This window comes from Anolis sagrei, chromosome 2 (assembly GCF_037176765.1).
Source record: "Anolis sagrei isolate rAnoSag1 chromosome 2, rAnoSag1.mat, whole genome shotgun sequence".
In the NCBI taxonomy this organism is placed as follows: domain Eukaryota; kingdom Metazoa; phylum Chordata; class Lepidosauria; order Squamata; family Dactyloidae; genus Anolis; species Anolis sagrei.
The window spans coordinates 166,576,199-166,593,943 of record NC_090022.1 but is presented as its reverse complement, the minus strand read 5'-3'; the positions used below and the strand labels follow the sequence as shown (position 1 = coordinate 166,593,943).

Below are 17,745 nucleotides of genomic sequence, written 5' to 3'. Positions count from 1 at the left end.
CATAAATGATCCCATTAGAAAATGCATAAGGATGTGGTTAAACTAAAGCTTTCCTTGTTATTAAACTGCACAAGAAGCTCAAGTTTGTCATGATGGGTCCAGATTCATCATCGGTGGGGCTCACACCGACGTGAGCGCCGCCATCACATTCAGATGTGAGCTCTCTGAATGTGGATGGATTGCAATTCCCATCATCCAGGGTCAACTCCCTCCCAAGCCCCTCCAGTATTTTCTGTTAGTCATGATGTGTGTGTGCCAAGTTTGGTCCAGATCAATCGCTAGTGGGGTTCAGAGTGCTCTCTGGAAGTGGGAGCCATCTTGGAAAATACATACATAGGGTTATGCATAATGTTTTTTTTCTAATTCATATTTCAGATCAAATTCATTAAATTTGTGCACAAGAATTAATATTAGAAACAAGTTCTCAAGGAGAATCAGGCTCTCAAGGAGAATCAGGAAAAAAAAGGCAATCTCAATTTATAACGGCGATCCTGGTAAAGGAGAAACATTATACAACTGACGCAGGAATAGCAAATCAATTTAATAACTTCTATAATAAACTCTGCACCAAAGATCAAATAAAGAAGGATGACATCGTTAAATTTTTAAGTAATCAGAAATTACAAAAAAATTACTGACCAGCAGAGGGAGGATATATAAGCGATAATGAGATTCAATATGTAATCAGAAAGATGGAGCCAAACAAAGCTCCTTGTCCGGATGGACTTACAGCCCTCTATTATAGGGTTTTTAAGAAGAAATTATAGTTTCTCTTTAAAAATTAATGAATTCAATTTTAGACCAACAGAAGATGCCAGACTCATGGAAATTTGCTATAAAAATAATGATCCATAAGGAAGGTCAGGACCCTAGAGATGTTAAAAACCACAGACCCATTTCATTATTGAACATGGACTATAAAATCTTTACAAACATCTTGGCAGAGACACTGAAAAAATTCTTAAATTTATGGATAAAAGAGGAACAAATGGGATTGCTTCCAAAACACCAAATGATAATGTAAGAAATATAATCGATAGAATTTTATGAATCTAATAATAAAAAAGAAATGGCATTTTTAGCCTTGGATATTGAAAAAGCTTTTGATAGTCTTAATTGGGATTTCTTTCAAATGTTAATGAAGGAAATTGATTTAGGATATCATTTTATGAACGCTATAGATCTATAGCCACAAAGAAGCAAAAAAAAAAAATAGATTCCAAAATTTTTAAAATAGCAAAAGGCATGTCCCCTATCCCCACTTATTTTCATATTTGCAATGGAAATAATATTAAACACAATAAGAAATGATAAGGACTTCAAAGGAACAAAAATTGGTAAAAACAAATATAAGGCATTTGCAGATGCTCAATATATCTCATATGCATGGGGGTATTGGGGTAACTATACAAAAGGTTTGCTAGGGTAGATCCTCTTTCACTCAGACTCAGCCCCCCCTCCGAATCAAACTCACCTCCCCCCCTCCCCCGAATCAAAATCCTGGCTTCAGCAATTGGACTTGTAAAACAAACTGCTCTTTAGTTTGCAGTGACCAACCACAAAAACAAAACAAAATAAAGGCTAGTGTGGGAAAGCACGTGCTACAAAAAAGAGAGACGTCTTTCATCACTCAATGGTACACATCTCCTCAAAATGTGCTGCGGTTGGTTATCTTGTATGCTGATCTTGACACATTGTTTAAATCGGGACTGATTCCTTTTATTTATTATTTATTTACTTTATTTCTCAGGCCCCAAAGCGGTGAACAACATCAGTACAAAATATCACAAAACAAGTATAGGGCAATTAAAAACAATTATCACATAAATCATTAACATCAGTATAACAATCATTAGCGCCTCAACAGTAAAATCAGAATCTAGTCTTGTCATCCATTATTCCGTATTCCTATGTTCAATTACACTGTTTAATCAAATGCTTGTTCCTTGGTTTTTTTTTCAAATTGAGTGAAGAAAGTTTCCAATCTTCATTAAAAAATGAAATTCTACAACTCCCAAAAGATTATTGGGTGCAACAATAATAATAGTAATAATAATAATAATAATAATAATAATAATAATAATTATTATTATTATTATTATTATTATTATTTTCTCACCTGCCTCCCCTCAAGGCTTGAGATGGAACACAACAGTTAAAAACATATAATTATAAACATTATGTAAAATACATATATTATAACATATTTCTATGAAATACATATATTAAAATACACAAAACAAACACAATAGTCTGGCTGCCATGTTTTAAACTATAGCAGCTACTGTAGTATATCCTGTTTGAACAAGACACTCAGAAGTGAAACGCAGGTACTGGTACTAATGCATTAAGAACTCAACATAAGTTGATCTGTTAATAATTTATGGTTCAACCACCAAAAATTTGATACTGGAATCTCTCCCTGGAATATATTCAATATCTTAGGGACTGTAAAGTGATTATACATTACCTAGTTTTTTGGCAAGTTTTGCATCCTTCTTGGAATCCACTAATCCAAAACCAATGCCTTTATCTTCTAGAACTTGTGCAGCAAGCTGAAGGAAAATCAACATACAGTTGTAAGTCCAGTGACATGTTTCTCTTATTACAGGTTGAACATCCCTTATCTGAAATGTCTGGACAAGTAGTGTCCTATATTTTGAATTTTTTTTCTTCAGATTTTGGATATATGGGGCACATATCTAAATGTGAAAATCATTTATATTTCATATATCCCTTAAACATGTAGCCTGAAGGAAATTTTATACACAATATTTTTTAAAATAATTTTGTGCATGAAACCAAATGTATGTACACTGAACCGCCAAAAAGCAAAGGTATTTGCTATCAGCCACCTAGGTGGACCATTTTGGATTTTGGAGTCTTTTCGATTTTGAAATTTTCAATAAGAGATACTCCACCTGCAATACTGAATTTTAATTTTATTATACAAGAGGTATTTTTTAAGTAAGGTCCGTTTGAACATAAGTACACAATGAAAGTTTATTTCAAAAAAGTAAATTTATTTTCAGAAAGTACATACTTCACTCTATTTTTCAACATAGTTGCCAAGTTTGTTCAAACACTTATCATACCTCTGAACCAATTTTAAAATACCCTCTTCATAAAAACTCGCTTCAACTGAAGCCACCAAATCGTCTGTAATCAAAGAAGGACGACCGGAGCGGTCCTCATCATGGACGTTGTCACGGCCATCTTTGAATTGTCGTACCCACTTACGCACTTTGCTTTCACTCATAACAGTATCACCGTACACTTCACAAATCTGTCGATGAATTTCTGCAGCAGGCAAGTTCCTTGCTCAGCGAACCTCACATGCGGTGAATGAGTGGATAGTCTTAAACATTTTTAAAGCACAGAACAGAACCGTACAGGTTAGCTACAGAGCGGAAACTGAGCACAGTTGTTCCCGAGGCATGCCGGTACACGACGCATGCGCTCGTTGCAGTATGCACGCGAACTACTAGTGTCTACAACAAAATGGATCTTACTTAAAAAATACCCCTCGTATTTTATACAATTAACTATATTTATGTAATGCATTTATTTTATTTATACTATTATTATGATTCACTGCTAGATCTTGTTATTACTGTAAACTTATATTGAAGGTGAATGATACACAAAATGGCTCAAAATCACTTTAACACCATAGGTTCCTACCACAGAATCCAGGGATTTGTAGTTTTACAAGGAACTCAGAATTCTCCACTAGAGTGCTTTTTCTAGAAGAGAGATGTTCAGGATTTCTAAGAATCTGGCTAACTTAATTGACATTTTCCAACCGTTTTTCAAATCAGAATCCAACCACATTGTCCCTGAAAATGGAGCAAATCCAGTTTAGATAAAGCTCAAATGAGTATCTATTTCTGAGGATGGAAATATTGCAACGATGTAAAGGAAAACTAAGGATTTTTTTTTTGCTGAAGTTAACTAAGGATGCAAGACAATTAAAACAGTTAAATAAAACATATAGAATATGTTCTATATGGGTTAAATAACAGTTAAATAAAACATATAGAATATGTAACAGTTAAATAAAACATATAGAATATGTTCTATAGGTTCATCCATAATCCTTGCTCATAATCCTTATTCAGACTGTGTCAAAATCTGTGATAACTTATTCTTCAAGCACATCATCATCATCATCATCATCATCATCATATTTAATTACTTATTAATCACCCTCCATTCGAGAATGCTCTAGGCGATTTACAGCTAAATTGTAAAAGATAACAAACATATATACAGAATTTAAAAATTAACAGAGATCGAATGCTCTAGTAAAAAGCCAGGTCTTAAGTGCTAGAGTAAAAGGCCCTAAGTCATGAATGGCTCTCATATAGGGCGGCAAGGGATTCCACAAGGCAGGGGCAGAAATCGAAAAAGTCCTGCATCTGATACTTTCCAAGTGCACTTCTCTAGGACTCGGTATATAGAGTAAGTTGCGTTGGGATGGTCGTTGCGACCTCCGATGATGGGAGAAGGAGAGGTGGTCCCTAAGGTACGATGGACCCTGGCCATAAAGAGTTTTAAAGGTCAGAACTAACAGTTGGAAGCCAATGTAAATGTTGCAGCGCTGGTGTTATATGGCATTTCATGGGCGTTCTTGTGAGTAACCTGGCTGCCACATTCTGAACAATACGGAGCTTTCGGGTCGTAGACATCGGAAGGCCTACATACAGGGCTTTGCAATAGTCCAGCCTAGACGTGACCGTGGCATGGATGACAGTTGCCAGAGTCTCGTCAGATAGGTAGGGGACCAGATGCCTCGCTTGTCGTAGATGGAAAAAGGCCTGTTTGCTGGTAGCAGTGACCTGAGCTTCCATTGTCAGCTGCGAATCCAGGATGACACCTAAGCTCTTAACAGTGGTTGATGGAGATAGGGTGGCACCATCGAAGGTGGATAACGGATGAGTCAGACCTGCCAGGCGGCCATGCCAGAGAATTTCAGTCTTCGCCGGGTTCACCTTCAGTCTGCTAGCACGTAGCCGGTTCGACAGAGCTTCCAGACATAGGGTGAAATTGTCTGGAATTGATGTTGCTCCAGGCACAGAAGGAGTTGGGTATCGTCCGCATATTGGTAGCTCTCCAGGCCGAAACTCCGAGCCAAACTAGCAAGGAGTCTAACGTAGATGTTGAAGAGAAGAGGAGAGAGAATTGCACCTTGGGGGACCCCACATAGGAGGGGGATCTATCAGAGACTTGATCCATGTACTCCACGCGTTGACTCCGGTTCCAGAGAAATGAGTTGAACCAATTAAGGGCCTGACCATGAACCCCGGACATGGCAAGACGGTGAATCATTAGATCGTAGTCGACGATGTCAAACGCTGCGGTAAGGTCGAGAAGTACCATTGTCAGACTGGCGACGGAGTTCATTCGTAATGGCAACCAGGACTGTCTCCGTCCCATGGCTCGGGCAAAAACCTGACTGGAAAGGGTCCAGACCAGCTGTGTCATCCAGGAATTGTTGCAATTGTCCCAGTACAGCCTGCTCTATCACCTTACCTAAGAATGGCAGTTTAGAAACAGGACGGTAATTGGCAAGGGTCATGGGATCCAAGCTAGGTTTCTTTAACAAGGGACGAACCCTTGTCTCTTTTAGGTTGTCTGGAAAAACTCCTCCTGTTCAAGAGAGCCATTGATTATACTGCACAACGGATCGAGTAGACCTTCCAAACAGCTCTCGATCAGCCAAGAGGGGCACAAATCAAAAGAACAGGTGGTTGGTTTTGCAGTAGCCAGAATTCTGGCGACATCTTCCGTGTCAAGCGGTGTAAATTGATCGAAGATAGGCCCGCTAAGCGGCCACAAGGTCTCCAGCTCACTCAGTGTCGACTGGGGGGGGGGGGGGGGGGAGTTCCTGCCAAAGCACGGTAATTTTGTTAGTGAAAAATTTCTGGAATGCCAAAGCTGTAATAGGAGCCAGACTAATCAAGGCATGAACGATTTGGAATAACTGTGCTAGGCGCGATCTAGCAGAGGCTATTAAGGAAGAATTATATTATTTTTTGTGTGTGTATAGAGCCAGGTCTTTAACTTTTTCTAAAAACCAGAAGAGATGGGGCCTGTCTGATGTCTCTGGGGAGGGAGTTCCACAGCCGAGGGGGTCACCACTGAGAAGGCCCTGTCTCTTGTCCTCACCAATTGCGCTTGCGAAGGGGGTGGTACTGAGAGAAGGGCCTCCCCAACCAATCTTAAAGATCTTGTTGGCTTATAGGAGGAGATGCATTCGGAGCCCCAGGATGATCCCTACAGCAGAGGTGGGAGGAAGTTCCAACTGCCCAACTTTTCTGAACCTGGTTCAGTACTGCTGGGTTGCCACCTTTAGTGTCTCCTCCCATTCTCCATGTTACAGAAATCTCCAGACATGACATGGGGCCTGCCTATCGGCCTATTACCTACAGTGGTGTTGGTTTACAGTGATGTTGGCCGATTGGACAGCGTGATGATCGGGAAGAAGTGGCGGTGGGGGAAGAGGATGAATTGTCCATTTTTTCCTCCTCTCACTTCCTCTCATTGCAACCAGTGGCATAACTCCTGTCACTCCAGAGACTGCTGTGACATGGAGAAGGGGAAGGGGAATTAAGTGCCGTCCTGTGTCCCCTGGCCACCAGAGCCCAGGAAAGATAGGAAGGCAATATAAACAATAGCAGGCAATTGCATCTGGGAAGCAGTTTACACGGGCCCAAACTTACAGGTTGCTCCAAATTCTGACCCAGAGTATCCTTTTGTTAACATGAGTCAAGGCTGTGTTAATGTGGCTTCATCCTGCATTACCCTAGATCAATTCTGTGCAGTACTTGGCTGCCACAGAGTTGATCTGGAATAACTCGGGGGAATATTCTTGCCCTTCCTAGTGGGCTCAAGCAAAATGAAAGTGCTGTAACTTTTTTGCTGTTTCTCATTAATAAATTTTGCTATTTTGGCCACACTATAATGCTGCTTGACCACAAAGGAGCCAGTTTTCATCTGTGAAAATTTGAAGGGTGTGCAAAAGCAGCGACACTAAAGAGTGCCTGCCTGACCACTGGAAAATGCAGAAATCTGAAGGTCCAATGAGCTTTCCCCATTGTCTCTTGTCATGCCTCAGAGGTCTGCTTCTATGATAATAAGGGCTGTAACTAAAGGATGAGGTTCTCTCTCCTGCCTCCACTGGGTCCCTCTCTCCAGGATTACTGAAATGTCATTCTGTGGAATAGCTCCTGTAACTGTGCGGTACGTTCTCGGCCTTGGCTATAAATAGCCTGGACCCAAGTGTACTGAAAAAGCACAAGAAGTTAAAAGCGGTAACAAATGCCAGCTGACCCCCACTTCTCTCTTGAGGATCTGCCAGGCAATCTTTCATATATAGTTCGCTCTGACAGGAGTCAAGGCAATATTAAAAGCAGGTACAAAATAGTTAGGTTTGGTCAGAAAGTGTTTGCAAGGGAGAGATATACACATTGTAAGGGCACAGGTTTCTAGATGATAACTGAACAGTTTAGGAAATTGTGCAGCCTTGAACATTGCACATTAAATAGGAAAAATCCTGATTTGTCAGAAAGAAGGAAAGGATCTAAGTCAAGCCCTTGGCTCAAGTACCTTTGACCTGTCAGTTCATCCTGGGAGCAAGGGATCTCCAGATCTCTGGACAGAGCCTTTCATAGCCATGCCTGGAGGTCCCTGGACTTTTCTCATCCAAATATTAGCCAGGCAAAATCAGATGGAAGCAGGTATGCTTGGTATAATAAGATGAACATAAAGATTCATAGTTGGGCATATAAGGAAAGGTTTAAAAGACTGAAAGTATGAATTGTTGTGTAATTGTCCAGTGGCCATTATACTGCCATGTTTCTTAGTTTAAAGTGGGAGCAACTCTGCACCACAAATATTAAAGGGACAAGAGATGCCATTTTATATAAAACTAACGGTGCCCTGCCATGCGTTGCTGTGGCCCAGTCTGTTGATCTGGAAAATAAAGTAATGAGAAAATGTTGTTTTTAATATATGTAATTTCTTTCTTCTTGTGGGTAAACAGTACTTCTTGCTGTTTCTTTGTCAGTGTTGATGTGGAGATTGTCTGGTTTGCCCACCCTGGAACATGCAACATATTATTGTCCTTCTTTAGGGGTGCCTTTAAAATCTATGATACTATATCTGTGTGTCTGTGAATCATATCTATCTATCTCTATCTATCTATGGCTGGATGGCTCTTTGTCAGGAGGACTTTGATTACGTTTTCTTGCCGTGATGAAGGAAGTTGGATTGGATGGCCTTAAGTATTTTCTGATGGTCATAGGGATTCTGTGTGGGAAGTTTGCCCCCATCCTGTCGTTTGTAGGGTTCAGAATGCTCTTTGATTGTAGGTGAACAGTGAATTGCAGGGACTACAACTCCCAAATGTTAAGGTGTATTTCCCCCAAAGTCCATCTGTTTTCATATTCGTGCCAAGTGTGATCCAGATCCATCATTGCTGGAGTCCACAGTGCTCTCTGGATGTAGGTGTACTACAATTCCGAAATGAAAGGTCAATGCCCACCAAACCCTTCCAGTATTATCTGTTGGTCATGGGAGTTCAGTGTGCCAAGTGTGGTTCAAATCTGTAAATCCCAGAAATGAGGAGTACATTGTTATAAAAGTGAAAAAGCAGCGGGCAGGAGAAGCAGTTGGGAGAGAACCACCTCCCACCGGGCAGGTTCGGAGGCCACTGAAGGCAAGAGGGGCATCGGGCCGTGGTAGAAATTGAGGCCCCGGCTTAGGAGAAGACGGCGGGCCTCCCGCCTCGTGTTGTTTTTTGTTGCCCTCGGCGGCCCCCCGCAGCTTCCATGCCCTCCCCGGCCGTTAGTGTTTACATCAGCCTGGTGGGCTTTCTCAGGCTGGGCTCGCAATTTCTCCTGGTCTTCTGCCGTCTGTGTATCTGAGGCAGCGGCGGGAGCGATGGGGTAGAGGGAGGCACGCAGGCAGCAGTGCGCATGCGGAGGGTGACTTGGGTGCGGGGAAAGCTGGGAAATGGAGTCCTTCCTCCTCATCGTATTCCTCCCGAGGCCTCTGTGCATGCTCTGTGTTTTTAGGGTATTGTGTGTTTGTGTTGTTGCGTATTGGTGTTTTGAGGGTTGTTGGTCATACCTTGGGGGAAGAGGTATTAGCAGGTCAAATTTGGTGAGATTTCGTCTGGTGGTTTCTCCGTTTTTGAATGCCTAAGGACGCCCTTAAGCTTTTTATATATATAGATGAGCCATACACAAAAGGTACCACTATTGTAAGCCTCAGCACTCTACTGTTATAAAAATGAGACCTTTGGGGCAATTGGAACTTGGCATCTATGATCAACATAATAAAATCCTGAAATCAATTTGGCTACAAGTACCACAAGTTTAATAGTACTGTACATGGACAAATCAATCATTTTGCTCCAATTTTCAGATAGTTATGTCTGTATAAAGTAAATATCTTTCACATTTTGTTGAAAAGTGCAGGTATAATTTAGTCATTGTTATCGAGGGAGTATCTGCCCTTTTAAATTCCATGGTAGCAGCTGCAGCCACAGTTAATTCTGGTATGGTTAGGTTCATTTGTAGCTAGAATGTCACAAGTACTCACATATTGTGAACCTTAAATACTTAGTTCTCTAAAGTTACAATAAAAGAGTAATATCTACAATAATATTTAATCATATTGCTAGAGTTTATGATTATTTAGGGGGAAAGCTCACTGGCTTATTGCCGTTTAATAGTATTTTAACAATGATCTCAATTATTGTTATGTGTGTCTATATAATTTAGGTGCTATATTTTATACAAAATGTAAGATAATTAGTAGGTTATGTTATCATTTAATTTTTGTTCAATTTTGCCATAGCTGTTGTTTCCTTTTGATATTTAATTAGTTTGTTTTTTTATTTTTGTATTTTTATTCATAAATGTGTTTAGCCATTTTTGTTGGAGAAGGTGGAATACAAATAAAGTTGTTGTTGTTGTTGTTGTTATCAGGGGAAATAACATCAGTATTACTGATAATACAAATAAATATCATATGACATACTGACATAACAAATAAATATCAAATGTACAATTTAATGTACAGGTTAAACCCTTTTGCCAGCAGGACTGCTGACCAACAGGTCAGTGGTTTGAATCGGGGAGAGCAGGTTGAGCTCCTGTCTGTTAGTTACAACTCCCCACGTGGGGACATGAGAGAAGCCTCCACACGGTTGATAAAACATCAAACGTCAGGGTGTCCCCCAGGCAATGTCCTTGTAGACAGCCAGTTCTCTCATACCAGAAGCAATGTGCAGTTTCTCAAGTTGCTCCTGATACACACACACTGAATCATAGAGTAATGGAATCATAGAGTTGGAAGAAACTCCATGGGGGTGCTTTGAATGCGATTTTTCCGCTTCTTGGCAGGAGGTTGGATTGCATGGCCCATGAGGTCTCTTCCAACTCTATGATTCTAAGGGATGATGGGGTTTTCCTATATTCCCCCCAGTGAGTAGTTGCAAAACTTGTATGTCTAGGCTAAAAGTCATCTGTACAGATGAGCCCAAATTAGGTTTCTGGGTGAAAGGTTGCCTTGTACCTGGCTATCAAGATCTTTCTATGGCTTTCTATGGCTGTGGACTTGGGTATCTTCTTTGGGGTCCTGAGTTTTTGATAACACGTGGACACTGTAGTTCATAAACTATAAGTATCCCTCATGAGAACACTGCTGCTCTCCACAGAAATATATATTCTCAAGGATTCAACGGGGAACAACTGAAAGAACAACTGTCTCATACCCTCCAACATTTTCACAGGTGTACACCAGGACCTGTATAGCCAAGCAACATCAGAATGTTCTTAAGATGGTAGAAATCATAACTGAAGAGGATTACAGAAGCTAGCAGAAATTGCAGCAGTTTGCTTTTTGCCTGAACCAACTGGAAAGGGCAAATTTTACCTCTGAATTACCTCTTCTGAAAGCTTCCAGGAGATCAATACCCTTGCTGTCACTGGGGGAACGTTAAGAGGAGTGGTGGTTCTCATGAAGCTTTTCCTTGATTTGAGTCTACTGGGAGGAGGCTGGTAGCCATGCAGTGGGTGGCTTTCACAGTGTTCAACCTTATTTCTCTCATAGTTACCAGCAACTTCCCATTGCACATCGGGGGGAGGGGGCAATGCCAGCTAGCTTGTATAAATTATCAACAGGTGTAGTTTTGAGACATAAAAACCTAAATATCAACAGGTGTAGATTTAAGGCATAAAAAGCTCAACACAGAAAAAGCTTCTTCAAAGACTGTGAATAGTCGGGTGTCCCCTGGGCAACGTTTCTTGTAAATGGCTAATCTTTCCAAACCCAAAAGCATTGCTTTTAAACATTTTAAATTGGAGGTGTGTTTTTTTTCCCTCTACATATGGATGAATATCAAAGGTCTTTATCAAGACCACTGCTAACGATTATGTCTATTAATACAGAATGTTTGTCACTTGCTAAGGAAGAGCTACTGGCCAAAATGACCAAGGACATTTTGCATGACATCTTATGTATACAAGAAACACACAGAGACATCACAATGAGAAGACCAAAAATCCTCAGAATGCAACTGGCAGTGGAACGACCTCACAGAAAATATGGTAGTGCCATTTTTGTATGATCTGGTGTAGCAACCTCTCTCACAGAAGTGAACAAGATTGAAATATTATCTCTGGAACTCGATAGCTGCAGTGTGTCATCACTCTATAATCAAATGTAAGAATTATCACACAAGAAGAGCTTCCAGAGTTCAGCATTATCTCTCTCTATGTTTAAAGAACTTGAATATGCTTAAGGTCATTAACATAAAATGAAGGTATTGCTGCAGCATGATTGAGTATAAACTGATATTAATGATCATCATCATCATCATTTAATAACTTATTAATTGCCCTCCATCCAAGAATGCTCCAGGCGATTTACAGCTAAATTACAAAAGATAAAATACATACATACAAAAATTAAAAATCAACAGAGATCGAATGCTCTAGTAAAAAGCCAGGTCTTAAGTGCGAGAGTAAAAGGCTCTAAGTCACGCATGGCTCTCATATAGGGTGGTAAGGAATTCCACAAGGCAGGGGCAGAAATAGAAAAAGCCCTGAGTCTGGTCCTTTCCAAGTGCACTTCTCTAGGACCCGGTATATGGAGTAAGTCACGTTGGGCTGGTCGTCGCGACCTCCGATGATGGGAGAAGGAGAGGTGGTCCCTAAGGTACGATGGACCCTGGCCGTAAAGAGTTTTAAAGGTCAGAACTAGCATCTTATACAGGCCACGGTACTCAGTTGGAAGCCAATGTAAATGTTGCAGCACTGGTGTTATATGGCATTTCATGGGCGTTCTTGTGAGTAACCTGGCTGCCGCATTCTAAACAATACGAAGCTTTGGGGTTGTAGACATCTGAAGGCCAACATACAGGGCATTGCAATAGTCCAGCCTAGGCGTGACCGTGGCATGGATGACAGTTGCCAGAGCCTTGTCAGATAGGTAGGGTGCCAGTTGCCTCGCTTGTCGTAGACGTAGATGGAGAAAGGCCTGTTTGCTGGCAGCAGCGACCTGAGCTTCCATTGTCAGCTGTGAATCCAGGATGACACCTAAGCTCTTAACAGTGGTCGATGGAGATAGGGCGGCACCATCGAAGGTGGGTAATGGAGGAGTCAGACCTGCTGGGCGGCCATGCCAGAGAATCTCAGTCTTCGCTGGGTTCACCTTCAGTCTGCTAGCACGTAGCCAGTTTGACAGAGCTTCCAGACATAGGGTGAAATTGTCATACAACAAATTAGACTAGATTTCTAGGGTGGCCTTATGTCTGTTTACTCAAAAATAAGCTTCAAGAATGAGCCCATAAGAAGAGCTTTGAGTTCAACATAGCTCCCGCCCCCCTAAGTTCACAGAACTGGAAAATGCCTCCCGGCTTAAGGTCACTAAAATTAGGAGTGGCCAGTTCAGATAAAAATATGATACAGCCAGATTATACAAAACGTTTTGTGAGGCACCCCAAGAGCCAATCAGGTGGCAGATCTTTCAGCATTGTGTTCCCTCAATGCCCAGGAGCCAAATTCTTAGAGCATGAGGCCTCTCTAGTTAAGAGAGGTAACCAGAGAAGAGAGGGATTCTCCCAGGGATGGCTGGCTGCCATGCCTGCCTCCTGAATGATAGATAAAAGAGGGGGAAAGGGAGAGTATAATTTATGTGATTGGGTTTGTCTTGCCCCCATTTGTCAACTTGCTAAAAGTATCTTGCCTTTCCGCATATCACAGAAAAACTTTGAAACTTCCATATTCTTAGTTCTCCTTTCTGACAAAGTCAGTTCCCATCTTTTAGTCCCAGTCCTTGTTAATCCCCTCATGCTCTCCGATAGAGGACTGTCAATTCTTTTGCTTCATTGCTCTAACAATTTTCTCTTCAACTGAAAAACTTTGGAGGCTTGTGAGTTCTTTGAGCACTGCAGCAGCAAGCACTACAGACAGCAACTTTTGCAGCATGAATTATGATATGGTACAACAACTGTGGAGTTTGTTTCTAAAAATTACCAAATCAATCTGAACAAACTACAGGAAATGGAAAAAAACATGCTTTTGTGTACCAAAGTAATTTGATACGTTTTGATAGTTTTGATCATGATGCTGATAGTTAAGCCCATAGAATTGGTGTCTCAATAATACTCCTTCTGGAATCTTAGGCCAGATCCAGGCAGACCTTTATCCCAGGAGAATCTGTGGTTTTCCTGAGGGCCTGTCTGCACCCACTCCAGAAAGTGCAAGCTTTCTGGGGTGGGCGTTCTCTTAGGACTATCCTGAGAGAATGTCTGAAGGCCCTCCCGCCTCCCCCAAGACCCCAGACTCTTTTGAAAAGTAAAAAAAAACTTACCCGGACTGCAGTATACCCTCAGAGCAGCTCTCTCAGAGCATACAAATGACACGCCAGGAAAAGGGGGTAGCGATTTTCCTCCTCCCTCCCCCCCACTCTCCTGGCGCATCATTTGTACACACTGGGAAAGCTGCACAGAGGGCATACTGCAGGCTGGGTAAGTTTTTTTTACTTTTCAAAAGGGTCTGGGGGCTTGGGGGGAGGGGGTGGGTATTCCCACAGTTTACAAGGCTTATTTAGCCCAGTAAACTGTGGGAATGGTGTCTGAATTGTAGTCCAGACACTGGAAATAGTGGATTTATCCCACACCTTCCAAGAAGGCACAGAATAAATCCACTATCAAATTAATTCAAATTAATTTGGGACTGTCCAGAACATTGTCTGGACAGCCCCTCCTTTATTGCAGTCAATACAGCAATAAAGGTCCTTTTTGATGACTTTCCATACAATGTGTTCCACTGTAAAGGCTATGACAAGGAGAGGCAGCTTTCCTTGTCTTAATCATTTACTTGTCTTGTTTTTCAGATGTGCTAGAGTTGTGAATTTTTCACATGCAATAAGACAGTTGGGAGCAAAGCAGCACGACATGATTTCTCAAGCAGGGCTCCTTGGAATTTTCCTGAGAATTTGCTAGGGGTTCTGTGAGATATAACAATTGAAACTACAATAATTTATTTTTAACTGTAGACACAATATTTTTAATATGGGGTTCCCTGAAGGGTTGAAAGGCTGCAATATGGAATGGCTGAAACACCTGCTGCTCACTGTCAGGCATGCCTCTCCCACTGTACGGCTGTTGTTATGCAAGTAGCAGTTGTTTCTCCTTCTCCCAGATGATATTCTTAGACTCTATTGTTGCTTTCTTCCTTCCCAAGATGTCAAAAATTCTTCTTGTTCCCTCTGCTTAAGCTGGACCTTTGCAAGTTCACTTACCCCTAGGATTTCTCTGGCAATCACACTATTTCATTTTGTTAGTGATGAGCCCATTGGTATCGTAGCCCCCATATTATTGGAATAGTAAACACTTTCTTGGCTCAGAGGGAGATGCTTACAATAAGGAATATGAATGGCAAAATTTGCTCAATTTGCCTCCCCCCAGTAGATTTTTCAACTAAATAAAGGAATATTTCCATTTTGTATGGTCTTCTCTGCTTAGTTTCTGATTGGCTGAAAGGGAGATTCTTTTGCCCCATCATGTGAACAGTAGAAACAGTTGTTTCAAAAAAGACAAGTGGGAAATTACTTTGCAGTTACTTTGGAACTGTCCCTTTTTCTGGAGGTGCATTAAATCTTATAAAACTTGGGTACTGTTAACTTTTTCTGTGCCTACCACTTTGCTCTTAAATTATACAGTAAAATACAGTTCAAAGGCAGATGTTTTTGTTCTTAAAAACATGTATAAGATTTAAGAATTTGAATGTTCAGCTTTAGAGAGCAGCCGGGGCAGGAAACTTGCAGCTGGACTTACCTCCAGTACCATCTCGGTCATCTGAAAACGTCTATGGGAGGTTTTATCAGAAGTCACAGGTTCATGGAGGAGCACGCCAAGCATATCATACTTCTTCAAAGTCTGCTTGTAATTCTTCTCACTTAGGTTAATCACACGATCCTTCCCGTCATAGGTAGGGAAGTCTAGTCCTTCTTCTGCTCTGCAGCAGGTGATGAGGAGCACATAGATGACTGCCAATGTCAGCCAACAAGTTGCCTTCATGTTGGATCTTTGCTCCTTTATCTGTGGATGAAGTAATTCCAAGAGAAGAGATTATAGAGGTCCCAACTCTCTGAGTTCTGATTTGTCCCTATGAATCCACGTAGAAAGGCTGAGGCAGCAGCTACAGCAAACTAACCTGTTTATAAAGACAAAGGGGAAAAGACATACAGAAGAAGCCGGGAAACCAAACCCTGGATACCTTACATAGCTCAGCCAGGCTTCTGTGTCACAGAGAACTCCATTTTTAGGAAGCAGTTGTTTCCAGCTATTAATAGACCCTGCAATGAATAAAAAGGACAGATATGACACGATTGAGGGACTTTGCTGGTCCTGTTTCATCAGAGAGAGAGAGAGAATGAGCAGCAGGGGTGGATAGAGAAAGAGTGCATATAGAGATAGCAGAGAGAGAGGCGGGGAAGTAACAGACATCTCTAAGGGCATCAGAAGGTTACGGAGTTAAGCTTTGGGGATACATTTCCTTAAAATACCTGACTTCATTATTGATTGTACTGCAATTAGGGATTTGCCAAAATAGATGTATGGTTTTAATATACATTTTTTCATCGCTTTCATTTTCATTCACCTCTATGAAGGAGAATGAAATTCTACAGTAGAAGCAGTTAAATGGCCAAGAGGATTCCTATTCTATATTGCAGATATTTTTTTACTTTAATTCACAATATTGCCAGATATAAACTGTACATTTTTTTAAAAAAATCCTATATATATTTCAATTAATTTTCGGTCTCTATACACCCCACTGGAGAAAAATATTGTTTTGATTTAGCTAAAGGGGTAATGCAACAAAAAAAATGAGAGGATCCATCCTATGCCAAATGGCTAAAGAAAAGGTGCAAAATGGACAAAAAGGAGTAGGGCCACAAAGCTGAACCTGACCCATTCTTTGAAAAACAAGAACAAATAAATAAATATGTTATCAAAGGCTTTCACGGCAGGAATCACTGGGTTGCTGTGAGTTTTCTGGACTGTATGGTCATGTTCCAGAAGCATTCTCTCCTGGCTGCTTCCTGCCAGGGGGAATCCTTTGTTGGGAGGTGTTGGCTGGCCCTGATTGTTTCCTATCTGGAATTCCCCCCCCCCCTTTTTTAGTGTTGCTCTTTATTTATTGTCCTGTCTTTAGAGGACAGATTTTGTTCATATTCATGGTTTCCTTCTTTCTGTTGAAATTGCTCACATGCTTGTGGATTTCAGTGGTTTCTCTGTGTAATCTGACATGTGTAATCTGACATGTGGTTGTTAGAGTGGTCCAGCATTTCTGTGTTCTCAACACAGAACACAGTGTATTATTTGAGAGCACAGCAATGCTGGACCACTCTCACAACTACCATGTCAGATTGTTCCTACTTCCCAAATGCCCAAAAGCCTCCTTACTGTTCCAGGAGCTTCCCTGTAGCTGGATTATCCCCAGTTATGATATGATGGCACTTTGGGCAGGGAAAGAGAGTGGGAGACTTCCCACTCTAGAGCTCTTGTCACATTGCCACTTGAATAATCTCCTGCAACATTAAGGGGGTTTTCTGGATATGGGGGGGGGGGGTCAATGAGAGGAGGTCAGGGAGGTTTGGCAAGCACATCCCCAGCCATGTTAATCCTGACTGCATTTTGTGGTGTGTAGAATTATCCAGTGTATCAATGAAGGATTAATTGTATTTTTCTCTACAAAATTGGGACAGTTGGAGGTTATGAACATGTGAGTGTGCACCATTTTATTTTTCCTCCCAGATGTTAACATATCAAAGGCTGCTATTATCCTGTCTGGCAGCTGAAAACGCTGGGAGGTCACTGTTTACAGCAGACTGGGAACATTTTCCGTGGTATTTTAAGGGACTTCTCCAGCACCTAATCTTCCTTTGTGTGATTGTTGTTGCTATATGCTATATGTTGCTGCTATATGCCCAACCCTGCTATATGCCTGTGAGACGTGGACTGCCTACAGACATTATATACAACTCCTGGAACGATTCCATCAGTGCTGCCTCCGGAAAATCCTGCAAATCTCTTGGGAAGACAGGCGGACAAATGTCAGCGTGCTGGAAGAAGCAAAGACCACCAGTATTGAAGCAATGGTCCTCTGCCACCAACTCCGCTGGACCGGCCACGTTGTCCGGATGCCCGACCACCGTCTC

The 17,745-nt window shown here is 41.4% G+C and overlaps 1 protein-coding gene across 1 annotated transcript in view; it reads right to left on the bottom strand.

Annotated features, from left to right (window-relative positions):
- LOC132767956 (calsequestrin-2) overlaps positions 1-15,952 on the bottom strand; it is a 39,509-nt gene extending 23,557 nt beyond the window's left edge. The window contains exons 1-2 of the mRNA XM_060763417.2: positions 15,356-15,952; positions 2,471-2,555 (exon numbers count right to left, since the gene is read on the bottom strand). Coding sequence (XP_060619400.2) covers positions 2,471-2,555; positions 15,356-15,598 — 328 coding nt within the window. The 5' untranslated portion in view covers positions 15,599-15,952. The remainder of the gene's footprint in view (positions 1-2,470; positions 2,556-15,355) is intronic.
- Positions 15,953-17,745: the final 1,793 nt, after the last annotated feature.